At 37.6% G+C, this 27,523-nt stretch overlaps 1 protein-coding gene and 1 long non-coding RNA gene across 2 annotated transcripts; both read left to right on the top strand.

Moving 5' to 3' along the window:
- Nucleotides 1–665: 665 nt before the first annotated feature.
- LOC117292819 (mucin-5B-like) lies at nt 666–25,839 on the top strand. The gene is made up of 6 exons (XM_033774984.1): nt 666–775; nt 15,027–15,117; nt 15,925–15,984; nt 21,771–22,162; nt 23,507–23,617; nt 24,474–25,839. Exons 1-6 carry the CDS (start codon nt 668–670, stop codon nt 24,726–24,728), a joined length of 1,017 nt encoding a protein of 338 aa, XP_033630875.1. The 5' UTR covers nt 666–667; the 3' UTR covers nt 24,729–25,839.
- On the top strand, nt 17,202–18,921 carry LOC117292820. Its single transcript, XR_004519323.1, has 3 exons — nt 17,202–17,474; nt 18,220–18,332; nt 18,787–18,921. It is a non-coding gene; the product is annotated as an uncharacterized LOC117292820 (long non-coding RNA).
- Nucleotides 25,840–27,523: the final 1,684 nt, after the last annotated feature.

Below are 27,523 nucleotides of genomic sequence, written 5' to 3'. Positions count from 1 at the left end.
TGATTGCAGTGAAAACCCAAACGGCCGAACATTTCCCATGTCATGACATGCACTTAACTTGTAAAATGGCGCACGTGTTCCGTCGACCAAGGGCGTTTAATTTACTGCCAGAACGGTTTTTCACAGGGGTGGACACAACTGCATATGCAAATGTGTCCGGGCGGACACAATTGCATTATGCAGCAGCGTCCGGGCGGACACGATTGCATATGCAAAACCGTCCGGCAGACATTATTGCATGTGCAATAATGTCCTCCGGATAGAATTGCATATAGGACATAATTGCATGCGACAGTGGCACTGTCTAAGAATAATATTATCATGAGACATTTATGATGTAGCGCTTTTCCCTCGGCAAAAACAATGAAATATTTAATAGAAAGTCCATTATCACTTCGTTTTCACCGACACATTTCTTGTGAATATTTTCTGATAAGACGAGTCAAGCCACCTCTCCTAGCCTAAAACCCAACACCTAACGCCATGTTTCGGCTATGGCAACGGTCAGATCGGTGATATGCCCATTGGCTAGATACATTGCCATCATCAGCCAAAGTCGCTAGCAACGTCGCGTACACGCTGTCCATAGTCTGGGGCTGCTGATTAGTACAGCCCGGCTGAATTTGCGCATAAACGGCACCCAAGTGCGCATGCTGTTTGTCTCCATATGTTATTAGTAGTCGGTACAGGCAGGTTGGAAATCAAATTTTGTCAAGGGGCATTCGTAGGCAGCCTGCATCCATCATTGCTTAGCTCCCTCATCTCCATGCCAATGGTAAGTGCGTAGTGCCATTTGTATGAGATTATTCTCATGCTGTGTTTTATTAAATGACACACTATCAGGATCTTGGTTAAATCTTGACACAAGCTTGAACCATAGAGGTAGACATTTCTACCTCCTAGCTTGAACAAAAGTAGCAAAGAAAGAAACAAAAGTCCGATCCGTAGCCAGCCTAGGTTTCCTCGCTAAATCAGGAATGTGTTGATTGTCGGTTTTGAATTTCATGGAGTGCCATTCTTTACTGATACTGGTGACGCATGCTGAGATTTTTCTTCTGACACTGTTGTGTTATTGAATTGCGTCTTGTCTGCTGATAAAATTAAATTAATAATAATAATAATCCTGACGGTTGTGTGCAGTAAGATCATATCCACTCCAGACGAGAGTTTAAGATTTCCAGCAGTCGGTCAATGTGAATGATTAGTTGCTATGTGGTTTGATGATTCAAATACAAACATGTGCTGATTCGGCATTATTGCGGTCCGAAATCAACCTAATAATCGGAAACCATGTCATCTATTCAAATTATTTTAAAACAAAGAAAATCTCAACATTGATATTAAAGGCACATTTGGTATGTCAATTGGTGTATCCCAATATTATGCATAAAATAAAAAATCTGTGAAAGTTTTTTCATCAATTAGTCATCGAAGCTGCAAGAGAATATTGAATGGAAAATTACCATTGTTGCAAAAAGTTATGTGCTTCAGGGCCCTTTGAAGTCATTTAATATTTGAATGAGAAATTACTTCTTTCTCAAAAACTTAATGTTACTTCAGAGGGAGAGCTGTTTTTTCACAATGTTTTATAATACTCACCAACATACCTCCATTGCTCGTTTACCAAGTCAGTGTTTATGCTAACAGTTATTTCGAATAATTACCACTACTGTCCAGTGCCTTTAAAAACTTCATTTTTACATTCCGTCGAAGTCCTCGACATATTCATGTTCATTGTCTGTAGAAATCCCCAGGTTTTATTTTCGTCTAGCGTCAGACATCTTGATTATAAACCTTGAGGGATGCTGTCCGTGACTTTAACCTGTATTAGAGTTCCTGCTTGGATCTACACTGGAAGTATAGAGTGCATGGATTGCCTTGCATTTTGCAATAGGGAAATCCAATTACAGTGTGAGATTTGGAATGTATCACTATTACCTTGATCGCCCCACGTGTTGGAACTTATTTGAACAGCACCTCTGTTCAGTCTAAATTAAAAAACTACCGAACCTTATCATGCAAACTTTAATTAGAAATCACTGACCCCGAAGGAGGCTCTATAACGGTTTATGTAAGCATTGTTACTCAACCTGCCTTAAAGACACTGGACACTGTTGGTAATTGTCAAAGACCAGTCTTCTCACTTGGTGTATCTCAACATGTGCATAAAATAACAAACCTGTGAAATTTTGAGCTCAATTGGTCCTCTAAATCTGAGGTCTCGAAATCAAATTCGTGGAAAACTTCTTTCTCGAAAACTATGGCACTTTAGAGGGAGCCGTTTCTCAAAGTTTGTTATACCACCAACCTCTCCCCATTACTCGTCGCCAAGTAAGGTTTTATGTAGTAATTATTTTGAGTAATTACCACTAGTGTCTACTGCCTTTAAGTCATTCTTGCACGGGTAGCTAATATCCGAACTCATCAGTTTGTCAGCGCATTTGTATAAAACAAAAGAAGCAAAACCACTATACATAAACAACATCAACAATAGCAGCATTGTGTAACAAAACAGCAACGATGATTATAGAGAACTGATTGATTGGTAGTAACTTTATATGATTCATTTATAACAAAATCAAAGTAGTGATTCCAAGTAACATTGAACCAAGACTATTCAGCCATGTCACAATCTTATTTAGAGTATACCTTTCTGTGGGAAACGTCTTGAACCAATACTACTGTGATCCTGTGATAGTAACCTTACTAGGGTCCTCTTTAAAAATGTGAAAGTTGTGTAATGTACCAAGTAACATTCTGAACCAATATAATCCATTCATATTGCAATCTTATCATTTATAGCGACTTGCAAGAACTTGAAACTATGCTATGATGAGTAACGTCTTGAACTGAGTCTACTCATGTTTTGACTTTATCATAATATCGACAGTTTCTTGGAAAAAGACAGGATACTGTTATTTTTTCCCCTGAGGTTTGAGGTGGTCAATATTTCGTCAGCAAATGAAACTCGTCCTATAATACGACATACAGCCACAGCTGTAAAATTTTCTTACATACGAACACATGACTACGGGGGTTTCCACATTAGCGCTTGCATATCGTATACACATTATGAATAAGGAGAGTGGATGAGAAATTCGTGAATGATGTACGAGCGGTAAAATATGCATTGAATCGGCGAATCTACACTTTAGTCTATTCTCTGACTTAAAGGAACACGTTGCCTTGGATCGGACGAGTTGGTCTATAAAAAGCGTTTGTAGTAGTTTTTTATAAAATGCATATGGTTGGAAAGATGTTTTAAAAGTAGAATACAATGATCCACACAAGTTTGCCTCGAGATTGCGTGGTTTTCCGTTTCCTGTGCGAACTTACACGGTCGGCCACTTATGGGAGTCAAAAATTTGACTCCCACAAATAGCCGACCGTGTTAGTCGACGAGGTAAAAGGAGAACCGTGCAATTTCGAGGCATGTTTGTGTGGATCATTGTATTCTACTTTTACAACATCTTTCTACCCATATGCATTTTATAAAAAACGGTTACAAACGCTTTACAAAGACCAACTCGACCGATCCAAGGCAACGTGTTCCTTTAAACCTTGTATACGTTTGGTCACGTTTTGATTTTTCAAAATTTACAAGCATATTTTGTAGTACTTGCTTTATCGAGTACCATGTTTGTCAACGCCGGGCAAACTTGCATAATGTAGAAAAATCGTTCTCACACAATATCTGAAGGAAAATTAATATTACTTTTTGGCTAAAAACATTCAAAAGGCGCAACCTCGATACAAGTTCTGCGATATCATCGTAAAGTGCGGTAACATGATTTTTTTATTGGCTATAGCAACAGAATGAACGAAAACGAAAAAAGTAAACGAAGAACGACGAAAAACAAATCCTCTAACACCCCAACATACAAACCATCAATCTACATTGAAAAATACATCCCAAATTTAACAATGAGTATCTTATCCCGTTATTGTAGGGAACCTCCTATAATGTGCCTTTTTTGTTTGTACCTAATATGTTTGGTAACAGCTCCCATTGGACTTTTATTAAAATCTTTGTGGGATAAAAGGTGATATAAGTTTCTACAGTACTTCAAAATGAAATGTTTCTCAAAATTCATACATACACTTAAGTTGTTGTTCAATAATTTTCAGAGTCATCACCAAACGACGTGAGTATAGGTATACACATTCAAACCGGGGCTGTATTATACAAAAGAGGAAAATTGGGTCCATCTCAGACCGAGTGCGTATTAAAGTTCAAATTGGAGAAACGTTACGAGAAGCGTTGCCGCAGTAAAGCTTCTTAGATTGGTATTACTTTACCTATACGTGGACATATTCGCTCCGGAGTTTTTGCGATATCTAAAAAACGCGACCATCCTTTAAATAAACTTTAATGTATCTACAATTATGGATACAAAAAATCGAACTGTTCCAAAACCAAAGATGTACAATGCCTTTAAAAAACGGGATACTTAATTTCCCTATCATTTTTATGAAGAAATCCCCTTTGGGGGTTTCACTAGAACAAAGAAAACCGTATGGGGTAACTTTGTTCTATTGTGTAAAAATACACGATGTCGGATTAATAAGGGCTCGGTTCCTTGTGCAACACCCCTTTGTAGGAATTCCGCGTGGAAACCTTTGTTGTTCCTGATGACATCAAAGTTAGTTTGTTATTTGATATTGGACCTGCACATGGTGTTTTTTTACAACGAATATTAATGTTGCTTTAAAGATATTGTTGGACATTGGACATTCACATGTCTGTAATCCAATATCGAACTTTATATAACACCCAAGCAGATCCTTGCCATTTGATTGGAGGATTGTCCGTCACGTGATAGCAAATAAAAGTACCATTGCACGCTGAGTCACTCACCGTGCTTTTTCGTTCCATCCGAAAAGTACCATTGCACGCTGCCAGCGTGCAATGGTACTTTTCGGATGGAACGAAAAACGTAAAAACATCACTGCGTGCGCGTTGTCTTCGGTAACGCAGCAAGGCATATTAGTAAAATTACTAGCATTCGTCTTCTACAATTAAAAATTGGAGGCCTACGCTTTGTTTGTTTTGAAAGTTGTATCTTTCAATCAAAATGACAAAGATCTACTTGGATGTTATATAAAACAAATAATGAATGTTTTTCATTCGTGCAATGGTGCGAATATGTTCATTCGTTGAAAGCTGGAATGTTCCATTCAACTCGGCTCCGCCTCGTTGAATAGAACATTCCATCTTTCAACTCATGAACATATTTGCACCATTGCACTCATAAACATTCATTATGTGTATACTAACTGTGTCATGTTACTCCCTTATGTTTCTGTCACCACACTTTATCGAAAATATGAACACGTAACAGTATTATTATCCTGCCATTCCCAATATTCATCTCAGAAAGGCATGGCTCATAAACTCACATACGGATGCATAATTTGTCACTACAAGCCCAAGTTTTTGTCTGTTTTATTTCAGCAATCAAACTTGAGGCCACTTTCTATGTATTATTTGTGGTTTATTATAAAGTATTATTTTATTAACGACCCTCCTTGCGGGAATGACAATTGAATGCTATTAAAACAAACGATTGATGATGATGATTTTTGGGGGAAATATATAAAATATTAGGTGTATACCGAGGTCGTAAATAAAGCAATAAAAACATGTTTTTTACAATAGTTGGCTTTTTAATAGTTTTGTGTTATATGCCAAATCGTGATCCAACTTTGCGGCAGTTAAGATTCTGTAAAGTCTCCCACAATCCACTTTAAAAGCAAAACATAAATTGTACTTTTAGGTAATATAATATAAACAAGTAACAACAAGACTATCTCTGATCATGGTTGTTGCCTAGTTTTCTAATGGTAGTAGTTGGAAAAAAGTAGGGTATGATCTGTTAAGGAGAATGGACGAGAAAGTTAAGATTCATGAATGTATGAAATATTAGAGAATGTACGAAATATTTAAGTACGAATGTTAGAGAACATTGACTTAAACTATTCTCCCAAACTTTGTACTCTGTTCATGACGTTTGGTAACATATAATTTTGTTTGCAACATTTCAAAGCATATTAATTTGTAGTGTTTGCAACATTTCAAAGCATATTAATTTGTAGTGCTTGCAACATTTCAAAGCATATTAATTTGTAGTGCTTGCAACATTTCAAAGCATATTAATTTGTAGTGCTTGCAACATTTCAAAGCATATTAATTTGTAGTGCTTGCAACATTATCGGGTACAATAATGTGACCGCATACCGAATGTACAAAATAAAGGCACGCGCAACTTAAAAGATATAGGGATAAACAGCCGGCACGTTAGTCCAGAGGTCGTTGGTTAAAATCCAACTCTATTCAAATTGAATAGAGCGGGTAAATTTGAAGTGGGTAAACTTTAAGTGATTTTTGGTTGAACCTATCATTTTCCTTGGTTACCCACAGTCTTTGTGGTTTATAACGAATTATGTTGACGGAGTTTGTTGACTTATTTTGAAAGAAAAAGCAAACGCGCTTAACAAATTTATTGTCTTAGAAAAATAAAAAAATGAACTATAATATGTACACGACTACATGTGACTGGTATTCTGCTTATTTTCTTGCTATCAGAAAAAATAAGAAATACTTGCTGTTTTAACAGCTCTGAGGAATTGTGCCTAGACCACTTATACCCTTTGGAGTGTATTTATAAATGTTTGATGAACAGGGAAGGTCCACACCTGTTCCGTTTTGGAACCAAACAAATAAAAACAATGCTCTCAGCAGGTGAATGATTTCATGGTCCAACCCACTCAATAAAAAATGGATGGGTTTGAACCCCACTCTATCATGCTTAGATAGTCAATAATACTGATGCTCGTCTTGTGTTGATATATTGCCAGGGAAACAAACAAACATCACTCACTTATTAAACAAACTGAAAAACGTTGTCATAAAACAGCGCACGTGACGATGTAACATGATGAATTAAAACGGAAGGCGTTTTTTCACCGTTTCATTATGTGGACTTAACGAAGTATAGGCCTATAATTATCAACGGAAGTTTGTACTTGAGGTTAAATACACCCCAGAGCAAAGTCAAGGGCCCAAAGCTGTTAAGCAGAAAATACTGCTTAGCAAATTCCTTAGGGCACCAGGATAGCTATGAAACTAAAAAAAAAGTTTCTGTGCTTACATGCTTTATAAAATTGGGCCCTGGTCCTAATAATGAGGTCACGCGCACGACGCTCGTTTTTACTCAATGAGGGCGTTGTTTAAAAGGGTAACGTCATGTGCAAAGGGTCCGTTTTGTTCCATCGTCTTGTTTAGTGTTCCGTTTGCTTCCTACCCGTCTATTTCAAGAGCCCGTATTGTCATGGAAACTAAACAGTATAGAGCAAAGAAACATGATTTTGAATTGTATTATTGACGTTGCCCTTGATATTAAGGACTACCGGTAGCTTGTCGTTTTATCAGCCCATAATTAGGTGTTCGGCTAATTTATATTGTTCCAGCTATACACTTAACCGACTGTGTACCTGTGAGTCTTACAGCTCATTGAAGTTAGTATACATTTTTTCTTTGGCGGCTCGTCCGAGTGTGGCAGTATGCAAACGGAGACTGCTCATGGGAATAGCCCCAATGTCGCAATGAAAAGCCTCGTTTTGGGGTTGTGCAGTACTCTATTCTTAAACAGCCAAGTCTGATTTGAACAGGATTCTAGGAGAATCGGAGTCACAAGGATCCATTTTCTGACAAACTGACTCGGGATCTTGTGTAAAATTCTCATTTTTAACCAGATACCGGGTCAGCCTCACCCAGAAAAGGTTCAGCATAACTCAGAAATTGGTCAGCTTAACCCATGGTAATAGGTCCTTTGGACCTGGAATCTGGATAAATTTTGATCTGGACGTGTTTGGAGTTCAAAAACCATGATTCTGTTCCAAGAGAAATGTCCAAGTTTTCAATGTAATAGATCAAATGCAACATTAAAAGCATTAAAGATGTCACTATACTTCGCATAGAGTTGGCTGAAGCCATAATCTTATAATGAATAAGACTAGTAAAGTGCATTTACAGAGATACAAGGCATAAGATATTAAAGCATAAACTCTGGCAAAGTAGACTGTTTCATGGTTTTCAGTTCAGTTTGTATGGAAAGTTGTTGGTTAGCAATTCCACATCAATGAAGACATCAAAATGAAGAGCCATGCACATCTTAAGTTACCGATCAAGCTTTCCATGTTCATTAAAGGCATTGGACACGTTTGGTAATTGTCAAAAACCAGTATTTGGTATATATCCCAACATGCATTCAAATAACAAATTTGGGCTCAATTATTGGTCATCGGAGTTGCAAGAAAATAGTTGAAAGAAAAACACCCTTGTTGCACATTTTGATGTGCTTTTAGATGCGTAACGAAAGGCTCAGCTGAAGTTTTTTATTGCTTGAGTGAGAAATTATCTCTTTCTCAAAACAACATGTTACTTCAGATGGAGCAGTTTCTCACAATGTTTAATACTATATCAAAATATCAACAGCTCGTCAATGCTCGTTATATACCAAGCAATTTGTTTATGCTGACAATGTTTTGAGTAATTACCAATAATGTTCAGTGTTTTTTTTTTGCCGACCAAGGTTTCCATATACATAAAAAAACACACGTAAAAACAAACCAAGCAAGCATGTTTAGTACATTAATCCTGTCTCAATGGCCAATTATCATTATATTTCGAAAACAAATATGAAGCGCATTAGGCTAATGCATTTCCATCTCAAAACATCAATTCATTATAGTCTTGGTGAACCCTGGTGGTCCCTGGTGGTCGTCCCTCTACGGTCTGCTGGATCTCACTTGCTGGTAAAACCAAGGTCTAAAACAATTTATTCCGGTCGGCCGTCCCAACGAGTTCCAAGACGTAGCTAGCTATGCCTCACTTCTCGGTATTGTGTAATCAAGTCGGTATTTGTAGGCTCACACGAAATAATACTACTGCGCACATTTGCATGCAGCCTATACACTGCACTTAGTTCCCCAAAGTTGAGTTTTTTTAGTCAAAAAAAGGAACAACAATGTATTTTGTTTTTAAGGTTACAAGAGTCGCACAGATGAAAAAACAAATGATATAAAAATGTAATTCGGTCTATATAGAGGGGGACAAATTCCCCTGGCGGACAGAAAACCCTATATAGCCAGGGGGATGGAATCACCTATAGGAGATTTTGTTCCCCGGGCCGTCGCGTGCGGGGGGACAGAATTCACTGTGATAACGGCAATACATTGTTCCTTGGTACATTCTGCTTTGCATGTTCCCTTTTGCATGATCTCTATTGCTATAGTAACCCAGCGTTGCGGTGAACATGAGGGGAAGTCCCTACCAAAAACCCGAATTATTCGGCAGGTGCACGCGTATCAAAGGTCACATGACATAGGTTGTTTGTCTAAATATCTTCTTGTATAACAGACAGCGAAAACATTAAAGTTGTAAAAAATTCAAATTTGTTGAGACAAAATATTGACAAAATGATGGCGTCTAAAAAGCAGCGATTTTGCTCAATTTAGTTTCATAAATTCTAACTATGGAGTTACGCAGAGGTTCTTTGAGCTCAATGGTATTTCCGTGCTCTATGAGTCCATGACTTAATCCAACCGTTTGTATGTTAAGGTTGGAAATAAAACTGCCATTCTCTTATTTCAGGTAACAATTTTATATCTCGCAACGACCCGTCGGAGTGACAGCTGTAAACGATTCTGCCAAACATGACTTTTTAAGGGCTTGATTTAAAATGAAAAATCAGGTTTTTAAGAGTCTGGAAGAATTTTCTTTTACAGTCTCCCACTGAAAGGGGACACAGAACTCCAATAGATTTACATTAAAACTACATGGTTTGAAGATAATGATGGTAGAAAGCGTTTACTAAAATATTACTTGCTGGGGTGCTGTAGTTTTTGAGAAAATTAGTAAAACAATGTCGCTACAAATATTTTATCATGTACAACTTGTTTACCATTACGCGCTTGTACTGAAAACTTCGCTCTGCGATTTTCACTTTTTTTTCTCTCTCAAAAACTTGACGACTATTAATGAAACTTAAACGTCTGTATGTAAATTATATTACGTATACATCTTCATTCCAATGAGACGAGAGTCATGTCCTGGCAAAAAACTTGATCTGCAAAAGGTATCAAAAACCTTTAAGAGGTGATTTTGTACTGCTTTTGTTATCATTTGTTTTGTTTTTTTCATCCGTTGTTGAAACCACCTGCTAAATCGACTTTGTGGACTAATGACATTTCAACCACATTGATTCTTATGCTTTAAAGGCACCGAACAAATGGGTTATTACTCAAAATAAATGTTAGCATATAAACTTGGTAACGAGCAATGGAGAACTGTTGATAGTATAAAACATCATGAGAAACGACTCCCTCTGAAGTAGCGTAGGTTTGGGGACAGACGTATATTCTCGCTAAAGTATTGGAATTGAATTTGAGACATCATCTTAAGCCTCGAATTAAAGCATCTGAGAGCACAGAACTTGTGGGACAAGGGTGTTTTTACTTTCATTATTCTCTCGCAATTCAACAACCAGTTGAGTTAAACATTTCACAGGTTTGTTACTTTATGCATGTTGAGTTACAATTGAGAAGACTGGTCAAAGGTGTTCAGTGCCTTTAATGGTTGATTCTGTACTGATTTTGTTATCCTTTGTTTTCCATCCATTTTTGAAACCACCTGCGCTAAATCGACGAATGAAATTCCAAACCGATCGCATCTTGTGCTTTAACATCATCCCACCCCTTCCGGACACACTTATGTTGTTTTCTTTCCATTGCTAAGATACGGATTGAAAACAGCGCTCGGTTCCTTGAAATCAATACGTTTGCGTATTCAATTGTACATCACATCACCCCCCCCCCCCCTATAGAGAATATAAGATGTTGTGAAACTGTGGTTGTGTAAATCGGGTCACGCACTTGAACTTATCTCAAGATCAAAGTTGAATTGTTTTACAATCTGCATGATTCAGCACCCATTTCCACAGACTGTTAAATGGGTATGGCCACCAAATCCTTCAAAACATTGATGTTTGCAATTGTTTCATACTTGCTAAACGATGTAATGAGTATAGGGCCTATAGTGATTAAAACATGAAATCAATCAATTTGCCTCTTGAAATAGTCTCTTGCTATAGTCTCAAGTTAAAAGATTTTTTAGCAATCTGCATAATTATTTATAGTTTGATTTTGCACTAATTTACCCAGACTGTTAAAGTGGCACAGTGCTATAAAATCACTAACAAAAATTGTTGTTTGCAATTACTACATATTAACCCCTTATTACGAGTTGTTCATGCACAACAACGTATAAAGTGATTTGCAATTAGTGAGTATAGTGATAATAATAAAATAAAATAAACATGAATTTGCCTCTGGAAATACGTAGGCTACTGTCGGCATTTTATGGAGAGTAACACAAATGCTCTATCAATTCATGTTGATCATATTCAAAATTTCAATTAAGCAAAGCCCTTTAAGCAAAGTGAGGTTGTCCTCTAACTTTTTTTGAAACTCCCATGTGTTACACTGGATACCTTCAATTTTGTAAAAACAGGCCAGTATTCTCACTTGGTGCATAAATAACAATGGCCTGTGAAAATTTGGACTTGATTGGTCATCGAATTTGCAAGAGTCATAATGAAAGAGATGACTAAAAAGGGCTTCAGGCTTGAATGAGAAATGTTTGAATGTTTGAATGAGGAATGAGCATTTAACCTTCTTATCTCATCTACACAGGGAACCGTTTCTCATCCAATGTGTTTTACACTATTAATAACTCTCCATTGCTCGTTACAAAGTAATTTTTGGGGGCTAACAACAGTTGTTATGAGTTGATACCAATAGTGTCCAGTGCCTTTAAAGTTCTCGGTTTGATTGGGTATCATCCCCACAAACATAGTGAGCCCCCCCCCCCCCGCCCTCTCTCTCTCTTGCACCGGTCAAATCTTTAGTGTGATGCTGTTTCAGCCAAACGCAACCCTAATCATTTCGTCCTTCAGAGTTTGATTGTTTTTTATTTGTATGTACTTGTCTTATTGCTCGGATCTAATTGTATATTATTTTGTACATTAGAATGAGGGGATGATCAGCTATAATTTTGTGGGAATAAATTACTTCTCTGGTGATAGCCGTCGTGTACGGTATGATCCCTACTTAGGCCTCTCATTAACATATGCATGAGTAACGTCACAATTCTAACCCCCTATGGGCGCAGCCAATGCAAGTGGTGGCGGACGTTCGCCTATAGCCTCATTTCGGGTAAGAATGATGATGTCATGCATGAATATTAAGAGAGGCGTTTAGAGACAAATGCATTAAGATGAAGAATTCCCACAGATAAACAGGCTGAACGAAGTTTCGTAAACAAGTGAAATTTGTACAGTTTGTTTGTGTTGGCATGATGAAGATAATATATACAAATAAAATTGTAAATATCTGATGGCAAATAATATATAAGTTGTCATCTAATTGATTTTCATTGGCCTCCTGAAGCTAAGCTGTGTTTCTATACAAGGCCTGACTGACGTCATCTCTATTTTCTTTATTACCCCGTTCAAGGTTTTTACATGATGTAATTTCATTCATTAATAATTATTTATAAACAATAGTCATAACTCACCTGTTTTGCGTCAGTAGTGTGGCGCAAGAAATGTTATTAAATAACATGGCTCTTTAAAGGAACACGTTGCCTTGGATCGGTCGAGTTGGTCATTGAAAAGCGTTTGTAACCGTTTGTTATAAAATGCATATGGGTAGAAAGATGTTGTAAAAGTAGAATACAATGATCCACACAAACATGCCTCGAAATTTCACGGTTTTCCTTTTACCTCGTCGACTAACATCGGTCGGCTATTTATGGGAGTCAAATTTTTGACTCCCATAAATAAATGGCCGACTGTGTTAGTTCGCAAAGTAAAAGGAAAACCACGCAATTTCAAGGCAAACTTGTGTGGATCATTGTATTCTACTTTTAAAACATCTTTCTAACCATATGCATTTTATAACAAACGGTTTCAAACACTTTTTATATACCAACTCGTCCGATCCAAGGCAACGTGTTCCTTTAACAATTCTGATATCGTAGCCCTCTGCCGCACTTTCCCTATATATACATCGCCTGTTATTTCGTAAGAAATAAACAGAGACTGTTTATCGCGTTCTTCATGTAGAAACATTTCCACATATCATGGTTAGTAATGGACACCTTTGGTATTGTCAAAGACCAGTATTCTCACTTGGTGTATCCAAACGATGGTAAACCTGTGAAAATTGTGACTTATTTGTTCATCGAAGTCGCAAGAGAATAATGATAAAATAAACACCCATGTTGTGCTGCACACATTAATGTGCGCTTTCCGATTTTTAAAAAGGCCTCAGGTCTGAAGTATTTTTTTTTTTATATTTGAGTGAGGAACTATCCTCTTTCTCAAACACTGCGTTACTTCAGGGAGCCGTTTCTCACAATTTTGTTTACTAGCAACAACTCTCCATTTGCTTGTTAGTAAGCAATTTTTTATGCCAACAATTTTGTTAAATTACCAACAGTGTCCAGTGCTTAAAAAAAAACATAGCCTTGACTTTATGCAGGTACGGTTGGTAAACAGCTCATTTTAGGGAAATATTAAATCTAAAAAAGCCAAAACCATTCAGTATTTCATTATAGTCTCAAATCGCGCCTCATGTCCACAACATTTTCTTGACAAGTATCCTGATTTGTGTGTTTACTCCCAGAACGTATTATTGTTTGTGTGTTGTACCAATACAATACTCCATTATATTAACCCTATAGTCACTGCACCGCCCGAGTTTCTGAAAACCAATTTTTCAAGATTCTTGCAGTAAACAACTGGAATCGTAGTTCAATTTTTAAAAGATAGCTTAATATTTATGCAAAATTTTTTACCCTTTCGGTAATGTTTGTATAAAAGTACAAGCTCCCATTGGGAACAATAATCGGCTCTCGAATATTATTTGGTAAGGATAAAATGGACACAATAGCTTTTCAAGGCTTTTATCTGGCTCAATGCTCATACTATTTAAATGCGAAGGCGTTAGTTTTCGACAATATCATCATCAATGATGAATAAATACAGTTTCCGTTGTGTTTACTAATTGGTATGAGCTAAATTATTTCATCGAAGCTAATGACGATTAGCCATGAGGGTCCACGAGGAAAACAGAATGATGGTAAGAACCAATAAAATCACACTGCTGTAAGCCATGATGAACATTATTGACAGTCCAGGTTTTTTTTTTTTGAGATATATAAAATGGCTGACATCTGGATTTTTTCAATCACATGTCAAGAAAAAGTCAAATAAATATCTCAAAATCTCGATGAAAATGTTACCTCCAAAAACAGCTTAGTTGATCAGCAATGTTCCATAAACACATATATTTGCAGATGAAGATTGGATGGCATGGAATTACTGTAGATAAAACTGGATTTAAAAGCTGAATCTAGCAGACAAGAAAAGCACCCTGCTACCCTCTCGCAGAATTGATATTGTTTTACTGTTTTCTCAAAAAGTAAAGCATTTCATGGAATAATATTTCAAGAGAAGTCTTTCACCATTACCTTCTGTAAACCCTGTAAGTTATTTGTAAATCTGTGAACTTTTTGTTCCCCCTGTACCGAAAGAGTCCAATGGCTTTATCATAATATGTTGTATGCCTTTATTTGTTTGTACTTGTTTATGCCTCTGAAAAGGGTCCACAGTTGGGATCGAAAGCATCTAGGCCTAACCTACTCGTTTAATCTGTTTATTTCTGGTATATTTGTTATAAACACATTGAAATTTAAAGAGGTGGCTCAAAAGAAACTAAATTGCATGAATAAAATGAAAAGTTACGATAACAACAAATACAACAAACACAAAAGCAAAGTGGCTACAGCACAATATAAACCAAGATTTTAAATAATTAGTGTTGTAATTTTACTCAACCGATCCATGATGTTTGAGCCTTATCATTTATCTCCATTGTTATTTTTGTTTGTTTGTCAACAGTACCCGTGGACCAGGATGGTACGGAAACTGCTCTCTGGAACGGACCTTAAACTAGCCAGGACATCATGCCTAGCCATGTTAACTCTGACAGGTACTTTTTATACTAATATGTAAAAGATTATTAGATATAATCAATCAATTATTGGATATAATCAGTGTCAACATCCAAAACATTCGATGAAAACATTCTGGGAAAAACCGGAGATGTTTGGCTCATATAGCTGACTTTTTAAGAGCAAAATTTGAAACATGACATTATTAGATTTCGACAACCAATGGATCTTAACACTCGAAATCAAGCATCTGAAAGCACACAACTTCATGTGACAATATATCTCCCAACTTCGACGACCAATTGAGTTCAAATTTTCACAGGTTTGTTATTATATGCATATGTTTAGAAACACCAAGTGAGATGACTGGTCTTTGACAATTACCAATAGTGTCCAGTGTCTTTAAAGGCACTTGACATTGTTTGGTAATTACTCAAAGTAGTTGCTAGCCTTGGTACTTGGTAAAGAGCAGTGCAGAGTTGTTGATAGTTTGAGAAATGATGCTGAAGTGACGTAGTTTAGGAATAAGAGGTATTTTTTCACTCAAACTTTAAAAGACTGAAGCCTTTTGATAGGCATCTGAAAGCATACACATGTGTGCAACAAGGGTTTTTCTTTCATTATTCTCTTGCAAATTCGGCAACCAATAGAGCTCAAATTTTCACAGGCGTGTTATTTTATGCACAATGTTGGGCTGAAGTGAGAAAACTGGACTTTAACAATATTAGCAAGGTGTCCAGTGCCTCTGAGAGTAATTAATAACAAAAACATCCTGAAAGACGATAGCTTTTCCATTTGAATCGCTGCTCTATTTCATCCGTATTCGTCTTAATTATTGCCCGCAGTGTTATGTGGGACGTCGGCGGCACAAACCACGACATCAGCCACCACAACAACCATGACAGGTGAGGGCGCTATAACTGAACACAAGAACAAGATTGATAACCGTCTTTCCAAAATAAAAGACAACATTAATTTTGTTAGAATACAGCTGAAAACATGTTAAACTCCAATTTTCAAAAACATTTTCGAAGTATAAAAAAAATTATTATTTCGCGTAAGTTCTTAAACTGAAAAAAAAAAAATTACCCGATAACATAGCAAGAAAGCATTTTATAGGCATGCTGATCAATATTTTGTACAAAAGTTATAAATGTGACCAAACTTCGTTTGTTTGACGAAGTTGAGCGAAATATTCGAGTCAGAGAGAATAGTAGTCTCTAAAAAGTGTAGATTCGTTTCAACAGTGTACTCCACGAATCTACTTTCTCCTCCATTCGCCTTATACAGGATACTGCATCAATATTATTTTAGGATATTGAGTTTACACAAACAGCCTTGGCGATCCCTAACTATCGGGCAATCTCGGTGATCTAGTTTGCAAAGGTCATGTGTTCGAATCCCACCGAAGTATGCCTGTTATTTTTTTTCTTTTCACAGAGCTTGGGGCAGAAATGAGTATACAGTGCTAACACACATCACATACGGGTTACCAAAATAAATATTATTTATCCCTGTGCAAATTTTACTTAGTACGCAGTACCAACTGCTAAAACAGGATTCGAGCTGCCTCTAGCTACGGTGGTCTAGTTGGTAAGACACTGCTCTAGAATTGCAAAGATCATGGATTCGAATCCCACCCAAGTAAATAATGCCTGTGGTTTGTCCATAGAGCTTGGAAAGTACTGAGTATATACAGTGCTTACACACATCGGTGTATTATTGCTTACCAAAATTAAAGATAGACTATAACGGTACTCCTACATTAAAATCACTATCAGAACTTGTTTATGTTGTGTTCAGCTATCAATTCATTGTTGTGGTCATGTTTTTCTCCAAATAATTTTGCTACAATTTGACCGAAAAAATTTGACCTCGATTCTTCGATTTTGAAATTTCCCGCCCTGTACTGGTTCCCGGCTATTAAACCAACACTGAAATCCAAGCGGATTTGTAAACCAGCGGACGTCATGAACGCGGTCAAAAAATGGTGATGTCATACCCATGAAGCAACGAGAGTAAACAAAGATTACGCCATGTTACTCCGTGTGTTGTGTATGCGTTTTCATCCACACTACAGGCGTGCGTGTGTGCTACGAAGCTTTTTGTTTCTCTAGTGTATCAGCTATAAATACTGCCGACTATTTGGTTGTTTGTGGATGCACTAGAAGTTTCAAAGTTTGTGTAAGAAGCCTGGATCGATTCCGAAATTTAAACCTCTAAACATCGAGAGAATTCAGGGGGATCTTCTACCACCAGGCCCCAGCCAGTGCTGCTTGTGCATGCTACGAGTACGACGTCGACGGGGTCCCTCTGCCGTGGCCCTGGTCGCAAGTGGCCGTGGAACAGCAAAAGAATGAAGTGGCATTACAGAAAAGAGAGGGAGAAAAGCCTGGTAAGTACTTGTTAATAATTTTTAAAAATCTACTACTGAGAAACTATCTCCATTATTAATTCAGGCCCAATACATGTACATGTATTTGTAATAAGAAAAATAGTAAACAATCTCTACCCTTTTCATGCAAGGAACAATCATCTTGTTGTCAAATGACACGATGTGCATGCTCTGAATCTGACCCGACTACCATAAAATAGCTACATAGTGTATTGACTCTGTTGAGTGATGAATCCATGTAGCCACCCAAGTGCTTTTGGCATGTTTATGCCCTGGTTTACACTTTCTGGCATGTTCATGTTCAACCATGTGTGAACACTATATTAATCCATTTAAAAAGTTGATTGTTACAGTTAACAGTTTATTGGCCTCGCTGACATGTATTTATATTGGTCTATACTGGATTGCTGGACATTGTTTTTGCCAAAGCTGCCTAAGAATTGTTCGCTTTTTTTTTTGAAGGCACAGCTCAAAAATATGTTCAAACTCCCATCCATATAATTGCCCATCCATGGTCATTCAGATTTTTTTCTCTCCTAATTCAGGAATTACCATTTAATTCAGGAATTACCAATTCCAGAGAAGTTTAGTGTGAAGTTTTCCTATAGCTGTGTTTATTGGCTTGGCACGGTTAATTACATGGAGTGTTTACTATATTTGCATTTGTAAAATAAGGCCAGTTCTTTTTCAGCACTAGTTTTTTAATTTATTTATTTATTTTTTGTTTTTATATTTTTTTGTACAGAAATAACTCGCAGCTCTACACTACAATGAGAATGCAGGACGAAGACAATGCAGGACGGAGACATGCTAGCCAGAACTAGAAATGGAGACCTAAGATTCTCAATAGCACTTTAGGTAAGTAGTAGGCCTATGCATGCAAATTTTCAGAGGATCAGATGATTTCTTCATTTTTAGTTTTTCAGCTGCCCCTTTGAAAACTGTTCACGGTGGAGGGGGGGGGGGAGGGGATGGGGTGTTGAATCGCAAGTACCCCCCCCCCCCACCCCGATCTGTACCTGAACAGTTTTGTACTAGGTGTAGATCTGGGGGAGGGGGGTGGTTGGAGGTCATGTTTTCTATTAGACATAAAGAAAACCTGCCCCCTTGGTTTTGTTGCATGTGGACTCCTTTTGTTCTGGTTTTGCGTTAACTCCTGTAAGGTTCTTTTCAAAACTACGCCAACTCAAAGAGAGATTGTCAGTCTGTGGTGTTACGTCAAACCTTCCGAGATTGTGTTTCTGCCTTGTAAATTTTCAAGAAATCCCACATAACGATTATTTGGTTTTGTTTTTTATTTTTCATTAAACAGATACGCAAAGAATGCATGCACAATGCACTTGTTCATTGTCAGCAGGGTGACAAGACATGAAAACAACTCCATCCGCAGCTGATGTGTAACCCCCGTGTCATTGACATCAACCTTCACCTGCCGGAAAAGGATGCAGCAGCTTCTTTTTTTTTTGGGGGGGGGGGGTGGGGGTTCAAAGGTAGTGGGTTCAACTTTGTTTGAAGAAAGAATGACCTGTGCCCAGTTTCATGGATCTGTTCACCACCAAATTCTGCGCTTATGATCACCGTTCTCTGCTTACGTCCAAACGCTAAATTTCTGCGCTTACTTTGTAAGCGTAGAATGCCTGGTATAAACTAAGTATGCACCCATGACCGGCAAAAGCCAAAATTCGCTGGTAACCTGTGAAACGCGCTTGATGTAAGCACAGAATTCCCTGCTTCCGCAAGTGCCGATTCTTTGTTTACAGTATGCAGATCCATGAAATTGGGCCCTAGCCTGTACACATTGATTTTTTGGTGTTTCTTTTGGTAGGGTGGGGGGGGGGTTCCATGGTAGCAGAATCAACTTTGTTTGAAGAAAGAATGACCTGTGCCCAATTTCATGGATCTGTTCACCACCAAATTGTGCGCTATGATCACCGTTCTCTGCTTACGTCCAAGGGCTAAATTTCTGCGCTTACATTTGTAAGCGTAGAATGCCTGGTATAAACCAAGTATGCACCCATGACCCGCAAAAGCCAAAATTTGCTGGTAACCTGTGAAACACGCTTGACGTAAGCACAGAATTTCCTGCTTCTGCAAGTGTCGATTCTTTGTTTACAGTAAGCAGATCCATGAAATTGGGCCCTAGCTTGTACACAATGATGTGGGTTTTTATTTTACTTTTTATATATATATTTTTTTTTTGGGGGGGGGTAACCAGGGTAGTACAATCAACTTTGTTTAAAAACAGAATAACATGGTCTGTACACAATGATTTTATTATATTCTTTTAATGTACAACTTAATTTACAATTTACAAAGAGAACCACAGCTAACTAGGTACATAACATGGCTTAGGTTTTCTTTTTTAGGGGGAGGGGCGTTGACAGGGTTGTATAGTTAACTTTTTTTGATGACGGAATGTTCAGATGATTTCGCTATCACTAGGCAACCTTTTTTCAATTTTGATATTTAAAACTGAAAAATAAACTATTGTCGTTTGCAAAAACATACAGTTTTAGTGTTGTCGTTATTATGGAGGTGTACATGTAGGCTTCTCTTTTTTTGTTTTGTTTTTATATTTCTGCTAACCAAGTTGAATGTTGTTACCATGTTAATCATAGTGTATTGTTGACAACAGGGGACAAGTTTATTGCACATAAGTGCTAAATTAATCAATTTGAACCACACACCTAATTTTATAAGCCAGAGTAATTTACATTTTGTGTCTTTCAGAGGAGTGGGTGGTTCAAATTAAATTAATCAATTTGAACCACCCACCCCTCTGAAAGAAACAAAATGAAATAATATACATGTACATTTATACGTAAATTATTATGGCTTATAAAATTATTTCTCACTCCCTCCGGATCATTATAACTTGGAAAATTGTTACGACTGAAGACAAATAAACCAAAGCAAAGCTGCCTAATCCGTTGGTGGATACGAAAATCCTTCCACTGTACTGTACACGAGGGTTTGGAAATGTCCTTCGTGTTGCTGCCACCAAACATGATGTCAGTGGCAGCGGTTGAACGGACAAGATAGTCCTAAGCTCACCACTTGCTGATATTCAATATTGCAGTGTTTTCTGTAAAACAAAACAAAATAATTCATACAAAATTATTAACAAAAGAATTCATACAAAATTATTAACAAAAGAATTCATACAAAATTATTAACAACAGATTTGTGGTTTGCATGGTGAAGTGTTAACATTGCATGTGTGTACCTGAATTGTTTAAAACTATACCCATGCCAGAAGGCAATCATAATCCAAAGTAACAGTTACATACATGTACATGAGATATTTGTGTAGATGCACATATATGTCAACCACCACGCAGTTACTTGGTGGAGAAAAACACCAACATAGGTTATCTACAATATCAGTTTAAATTGATAATGTATGAGTTTTGCCAACAAAGTATAAAACGCAAGACAAAAATTACCCCTCCCCTCACATTTCTACTGCCTAAGTCAGTGCATGTTTTGTTCACATACATGTATTATAACGTGAATGGAGGTAAACAATAAACCTTGTCCATCATGTTCGTTCATGTTTTAATTTAGTCAAGGATAGCCTTCAACTATTTTTGGGAGCAGAAATAAACTGATCAAACGAAGCATCATTCAGTATAATTCATGAAACGTTTTGTGGCCTTACCAGTCTGTCTTTAGCCGTCGATCATCAGGGTTTGGCTCATTGTCTTCGGCCTGACGATCATCGTCTCCGGGCTGGTTAACTACATGTACTCATAACACGTCTTCGGCTTCTCTCTCGTCCGGTGAGCTCCCCTTATCGCTAGAGCCCTCACTTTCCTCTGAAGTGCCTCCCTGAAATGCCTTTTTCCCATCTATAACTGTGGTTTTCCCAAGACCCGCTGCCATCGGACATTATTTTTCGCTGTTTTTTGTGTCAAAAAAATGCAGCCTATAGTGTCCGATGTTATTCCACATTCAATGTACATGTAAAATGCACGCACACGATCGACCTGACACACTGTGTACAGAGCTTCGGTACGTGGTGTGACGTCACACACTGTGTATGAATGGTTCGTGGGTCACCGGCTTTTGCCGAAACTGAGTTTTCTGGGTCGGAGTACGCCGCGCGAATTTGTGTTTTTTTTGCATGAAGGAAAAGGTTTTATTGAATACTACTAAAATATCAGTCCTTATTTTACATTTCTTGTACAAAAATAGTAATATTGGCTATATCAATAATCCGTTATAGTCCATGTTTAATATTCTCTGTCCCCGTCTTTATGTCCACCTTTATTTTTCTTAATAATTCATCTATAGATTCCACTGCTGCGGTCACTTCGACTGCTGCGGTCACTTCGACTGCTGCGGTCACTTCGACTGCTGCGGTCACTTCGACTGCTGCGGTCACTTCGACTGCTGCGGTCACTTCGACTGCTGCGGTCACTTCGACTGCTGCGGTCACTTCGACTGCTGCGGTCACTTCGACTGCTGCGGTCACTTCGACTGATGCGGTCACTTCGACTGATGCGGTCACTTCGACTGATGCGGTCACTTCGACTGCTGCGGTCACTTCGACCGCTTCGACAGGGGATTCAACGTCAGTTGACGGCGAGGACACAAGACCCACGATGACAGGATCTCCAGCCTTGGAGACTACTACTGACGACAGCGAAGATTTCACAACCACCGTGGCCAATGGCACTAACTCGGTGAGGTCCTTTACACAAATTTTGTTCCTTTAGCTAAAACTTTTGCTTGCAAATAATAATTGTTAGTTGTACTTTGTGAAATGGCCAAATAAATAGAAATAGTAATAACATCTCATTTGCACTCTTTAAGTATGGGGGCCCACACTTTCATGCCCCAAGCTGATTATTATAACGTGTAGGCCCTCAAATCAATTTATGTTAAATAAGCACGTTTGGGGGTCATGCATGCAATTAATAGTGCTTCAACTTTTGAGGGGATTTTATCAACTTTGGCTTTGGAGATAGTCAGCCTCCTGTTTTTAGCTTTGGAATGGAAGGGAAAGCCTCGTGGAAACTGGCAGCGAGTCAATTTGAAAAAAAAATGACAAAACAATCTCTTGGATGTTTTTTCTAGGGTAATTAGCATAAATTCCAAACGGCTGACCCACATACCAAAAACTAAAAAAGAAATCTGAAGTTAAGTGTTCTTAAAACATATTGTACTGGTTTTCAAGAGGCTGAGAGACTTGGTGACCCTCTACATTCGGACAATAATTTTGCGATTGAGTGGAATGAAATAAGTTCAGATTTATTTTGGTAAACCCAGACGTTTTGGTTTGCCGACTTAGAATGGTATTCCTTAGAAATTCTTTATCAGTAGATGCTTAATTCAACAACGGAAAACAACGAATGATTGTGGTTTTGACTCACCAACACCCTGCTGGTTAAAATGCACTGACTCTTGCAGGAATCCCCGTGCATGGTTTGTAAGACACTGAAAGCAAAAGTTACAAAACAATGTTCATATTCTTGGTTCAGCCACTAGAGGGCGCTATTGTGATGCTGCAGCGGTGCAGCCATGATATTCTTTCCACACTTCACAGGCTGATTTCCGATATGGTTGCCCATGTCAGAAATAGAAAAATTGTGATTAAATATTATAAAAAATGTGATAGTAGGTCAGTCATGGTATTCAGTATTGTTACAAGGACTCTATCTGATACTGCCACCTTGGTATTAATGCTAAAAAAGAAAGAAAACCACACTCATTGCCCTTCAAGCCTCGGTTTGGTTACATTGATTTGCATGGGAGAAAGTCGAGACCATGATCAGGTCTATTGAGATGAGAGAGTTGCGACAACTTGTGATTATAGAAGCATCTTTCGGTCCCCTCCTAAAAAAAAAAAAAAAAAACTAAGACAAACTAAAAGCAGGAGCTCTCATACAAGGTGCCAGACATAGACTAGACTGCTCATTAAGTTGTGCACCAATAAAATGGTGTCCCTCATGTCACAACTTTGACAGTGGCTTAATTGGCAAGTAAAGGTAGACTTTTCACAAACCCTTGTTATTGTTTTCCCCCAGCCTGGTATCGACTGCTTTGTATGTGAAACCAATGACACTATAAGCCCATGCTATGGTCAACAGTCTGCCACACGGCCACATATGACGTGCGATGCAGGAGAAAAATGTTGGGTGAGCTTTTACGTTGATTTAAAATCCTTTCAGGGTGGACGAATGTCTTATAGGCGTACTGGTAATTACTCAAAGTAATTGTTAGCATAAACAATTACTTGGTGACAAGCAATCAAGAGTTATTGATAGTGTAAAACACTGTGAGAAACGTAGTAACGTAGTTTTTGAGAAAGAAGTAATTTTCCACTAAACATTTGAATTTGATTTCGATACCTCAGAATTATTTGTTTGAGGTCCGGAAATCAAGCATCTTCGTGTGACAAGAATGTGTTTTCTTCAATTATTTTCTCCCAACTTCGACATCGAATTGAGTTCAAATTTTCACAGGTTTGTTATTTTGTGCTTATTTGGAGATGCACCAAGTGAGAAGACTGGTCTCTGACAATTACCAAAGGTGTCCATTGTCTTTAAAGAGTAATTTCCCAAATTAAAGAGTAAAGTTTGAATAAACTATAATCCCATATCTATTTCTGATTAAATAAATTTGAGTCTATAAATCAATGGGAGACTCGTGAACGCTAGCTGGCAGCAGACTTGCCAGGTAAATGTATAGGTATGCGCATGCACACATTTCCGAGAACAACGGATTTACCTATAAGTCTGCTTCCACCCAGCGTTCCAAAAGTCCCCCATTGATTGTGTTGTGAGTTTCAGTTCCTGTAACTGCAAACTAAATGTTTTATTTAGAAAAGTTTCCGTATCCTGCCACAAGTTTTTCATTCATTATTATTGTTATGAAATAAAATAGCATCTTAAATGAGATATTCGTTTTTAGTAAAAAATTAGTGAAAAAGAGATGCAGGATACAGAAACTTTTCCATTTATCAAGAATGTTGATAATAATCTCTCTTTCCAGACAACTTGGTACGGGATGGGTTCCACGCTTTTCAACCTGACTCGTGGCTGTCACTCGGACCCCTGCACCAGCATGCACCAAACCCATGATTCCAAATACTGCAAGGAATTGCCCGACGTGCACCAATGCACTCAGTGCTGTGATCAAGACTTGTGTAATAAATACATGAATGAAGGTGTGAATGGTGGGGATGATGTATCAGGGTGTATGACCACTCTAGTGTTGTCAGCTGTAGCTTTGATGATCATGCTGTAAACTTTATCCAGTGATTAAAAGTGTATAGTTTCTTTTGCTGCACTAGTTTCTTGTACAAAAAGGTGTTACAGGCACTGAACACTATTGGTTACTACTCAAAATAATTGTTAGCATAAAAGCTTACTTGGTAACAAGCAATGGAGCTATGGTAGTATACCAAACTGTGAAAAAACGGCTCCCTCTGAAGTAAGGTAGTTTTACCTATATACCCCCGGTTACAGCTATTTTTGTGTCAGTGCCAGCTGACCAGGAAACTGCTTTTAACAATCTGGATTTTAGCTTTGATTCTGAGTCAATTATTTTGTCAGAGATTCCGACAGAAATAGGTTAGCCCCTGCGGCCAAGAACCAGCCACCCCTTACCCAGGAGTGTTGAGATCAAAATCAATAAATGCACACACATTATTTGTCATATACAGTATATTTTGTTTAAGTCTCATTTTAAAGTCATATTGTAAAACCTAACCCCAGAGGAGAGAAGCAACTGACATCAGGTGTCAGAGGTTTTTTGTAAAATGTTTACAATTTTTGTTTTCATTTTTGTATATCAGATTTGACTCTTGCAATATTAGTATATGTGTCTCTGCTTGAAGCTGAATGACAGTTTGCTGCAACTCAATGACCAACCCCATCTAATAAAACAATAAATGTACAATTCAAATTCAAATCATAAGATTGAGAATAATAGTTTAGAATAGAATTGATACCACACTGTATTTAACTATAGTGTTGAGAACATCAATGAAATCTGTCCCATGCTATATGTTTATTTATCTTTTGCCGCCGTTTGCCATGACGTTGCTTTTTAATAGTCTGAAATATCATCTGAGTAATTTGTGATAAAGTCTTGCTTTGTTGTAAATGATATTGGGTAGGATTAGAATAGATGTTAAAGGGAAGGTAAAACAAATATTAACTTAAAAACTGACTTGGTATAACGAGCATTGGGGAGCTGTTGGTAGTATAAAACATTGTGAGAAACGGCTCCCTCTGAAGTATCATAGACTTTGAGGTAATTGGTCACTAAAATTATGAAAGCTAGAAGTCTTTTATTCCTATCTGAAAGCACACAAATTCGTTCAACATGGGTGTTTTTCTCTCATCATTTTCTCGCAAATTCGATGAATAATTTAGCTCAAATGTTTACAGGCTCGTCATTTTATGCGTATGTTTGGATACACCCAGTGAGAAGACTGGTCTTTGACAATTACCAAACGTGTACCTTCTCTTTAAACAGATTTTGTTTGAAAAGTAATTAAATTCACATCTTTTATAGGTTTCAATTAGATGATTATGCACGTTAACAACAACATGCTTATTTTGACTTCAGCAACTGTAATCAACACGTTCATTGGCCTTCAAGTGCCATGGACAATATTAGAGTTTAATATAAGACAGTAACTTTTTATCTTAATGATTTGTATATACCTACTATGAACATCATTATCAGGCACCTTTCAGATTGAAGGATGTTTTCTCCCAAGAATATACTTTCTTGGTTGCCTCCTGGTTTTTTGTTTTTTTGTTTGTTTGTATTATTCAATATGCAACAAAGAAGTACAAAGACAACAAATCACCGAATTTCTGTGATTGTTTGCCTTCCGGTTGCCCCATTGGGTGAGATAAACTAACAAAAATGGCCCGTATTTTTGACTTGATTTACCAAACGGTGTGATAGCATATATAACAACATTAAATATTGTGGTTTTTAAGGACTTCACTCAAGATTGAGGTAAACTATTTTTTAAATGTATGTAGTTCAACTGCACAGTACTCACAGTACTCACTTTATTTGTAGTCCTATTTTTGTGTTTCCTATTAAAAAAAAAAAAACATTAAAAATGTTGCCAAATTATGCATCAATCATAAGATTTAAATATTAAATGTAGAAGTGTGTGATGACCCATAAATAATAAATAGGCCTAATTCTAGTTTTTGACATAATAGATTAATAATTAAATATTTGAGACGAAACAGGTGAACAGTGGCCTTACTAAAAGTTATGAATGTTGAATATGATTCGATCAAAACCACTTTGAGTGTAACTATCGATGAAAATAGTTTATACAGAATGAGCTAATAACAAAATGAATTTTTGACTCTATTTTTCATTTCAATAATAGTAAAGTGCCATGGTTGTAATAATATTTGAGATTTGTCACTTGTTGTTAGAATACACAGATGCAAATAAACTATTGACTCTAGATTAAGATGCTGTGTGACTTGTGTGACATTGGCTGTTAAATGGCGTCCGGCTCTGGCTTTGCCGGTTATTTTGAAACGGGCACCCTCGGGTGCGGTAACGGTCAGACAGGGCCATAAGCCGTATGGCTACGACTGTTGCTAAGGGTGTTGCCTACCTGTATGCCTACTTCAGAGCATGATGATGGTGATCCTGCCGTAGCCATATAGCCGCCAATTTCGGACCCAGCCTTTAAGCTGAAACCCAAGCCGAAGCATTCAAAACTTGCAATGGTATGTCTCTTGTACGTAAGCCTTTTCAGACTGCGGAACCGTAATTGTGAACTCCGTGTGCATGGATATGCGGGTACAGCAGAGAAAGACATTTGTACCATTGAGGTAGAACGAGCAGCCCTCTAAACTAGCCCTTCTACTATTATCATAACTAAAAACAACAAAAGTCGACCATGGTTCGACAATGGAGGAAAGGCTCGACACGGTTACAACTTCCCAACTTACTACAAAGGATTTACTTATGGGAAGGCGGTTCACTTGGACGTTATAATCAAGATTTGGTACCCGAACTCGGCAAAAAAGGTAAACGTTTCTCAATGT

This window comes from Asterias rubens, chromosome 7 (genome assembly GCF_902459465.1).
Source record: "Asterias rubens chromosome 7, eAstRub1.3, whole genome shotgun sequence".
NCBI classification, from domain to species: Eukaryota; Metazoa; Echinodermata; class Asteroidea; order Forcipulatida; family Asteriidae; genus Asterias; species Asterias rubens.
This window is presented reverse-complemented; position numbering and strand designations above follow the sequence as displayed.

Coding starts and splice junctions, on each gene's coding strand:
- LOC117292819 (XM_033774984.1), top strand. CDS start 668: ATGTTATTAGTAGTCGGTACAGGCAGGTTGGAAATCAAATTTTGTCAA. Junction 15,985..21,770: donor CACCACAACAACCATGACAG/GTGAGGGCGCTA, acceptor ATTCATCTATAG/ATTCCACTGCTGCGGTCACT. Junction 22,163..23,506: donor TGGCCAATGGCACTAACTCG/GTGAGGTCCTTT, acceptor GTTTTCCCCCAG/CCTGGTATCGACTGCTTTGT.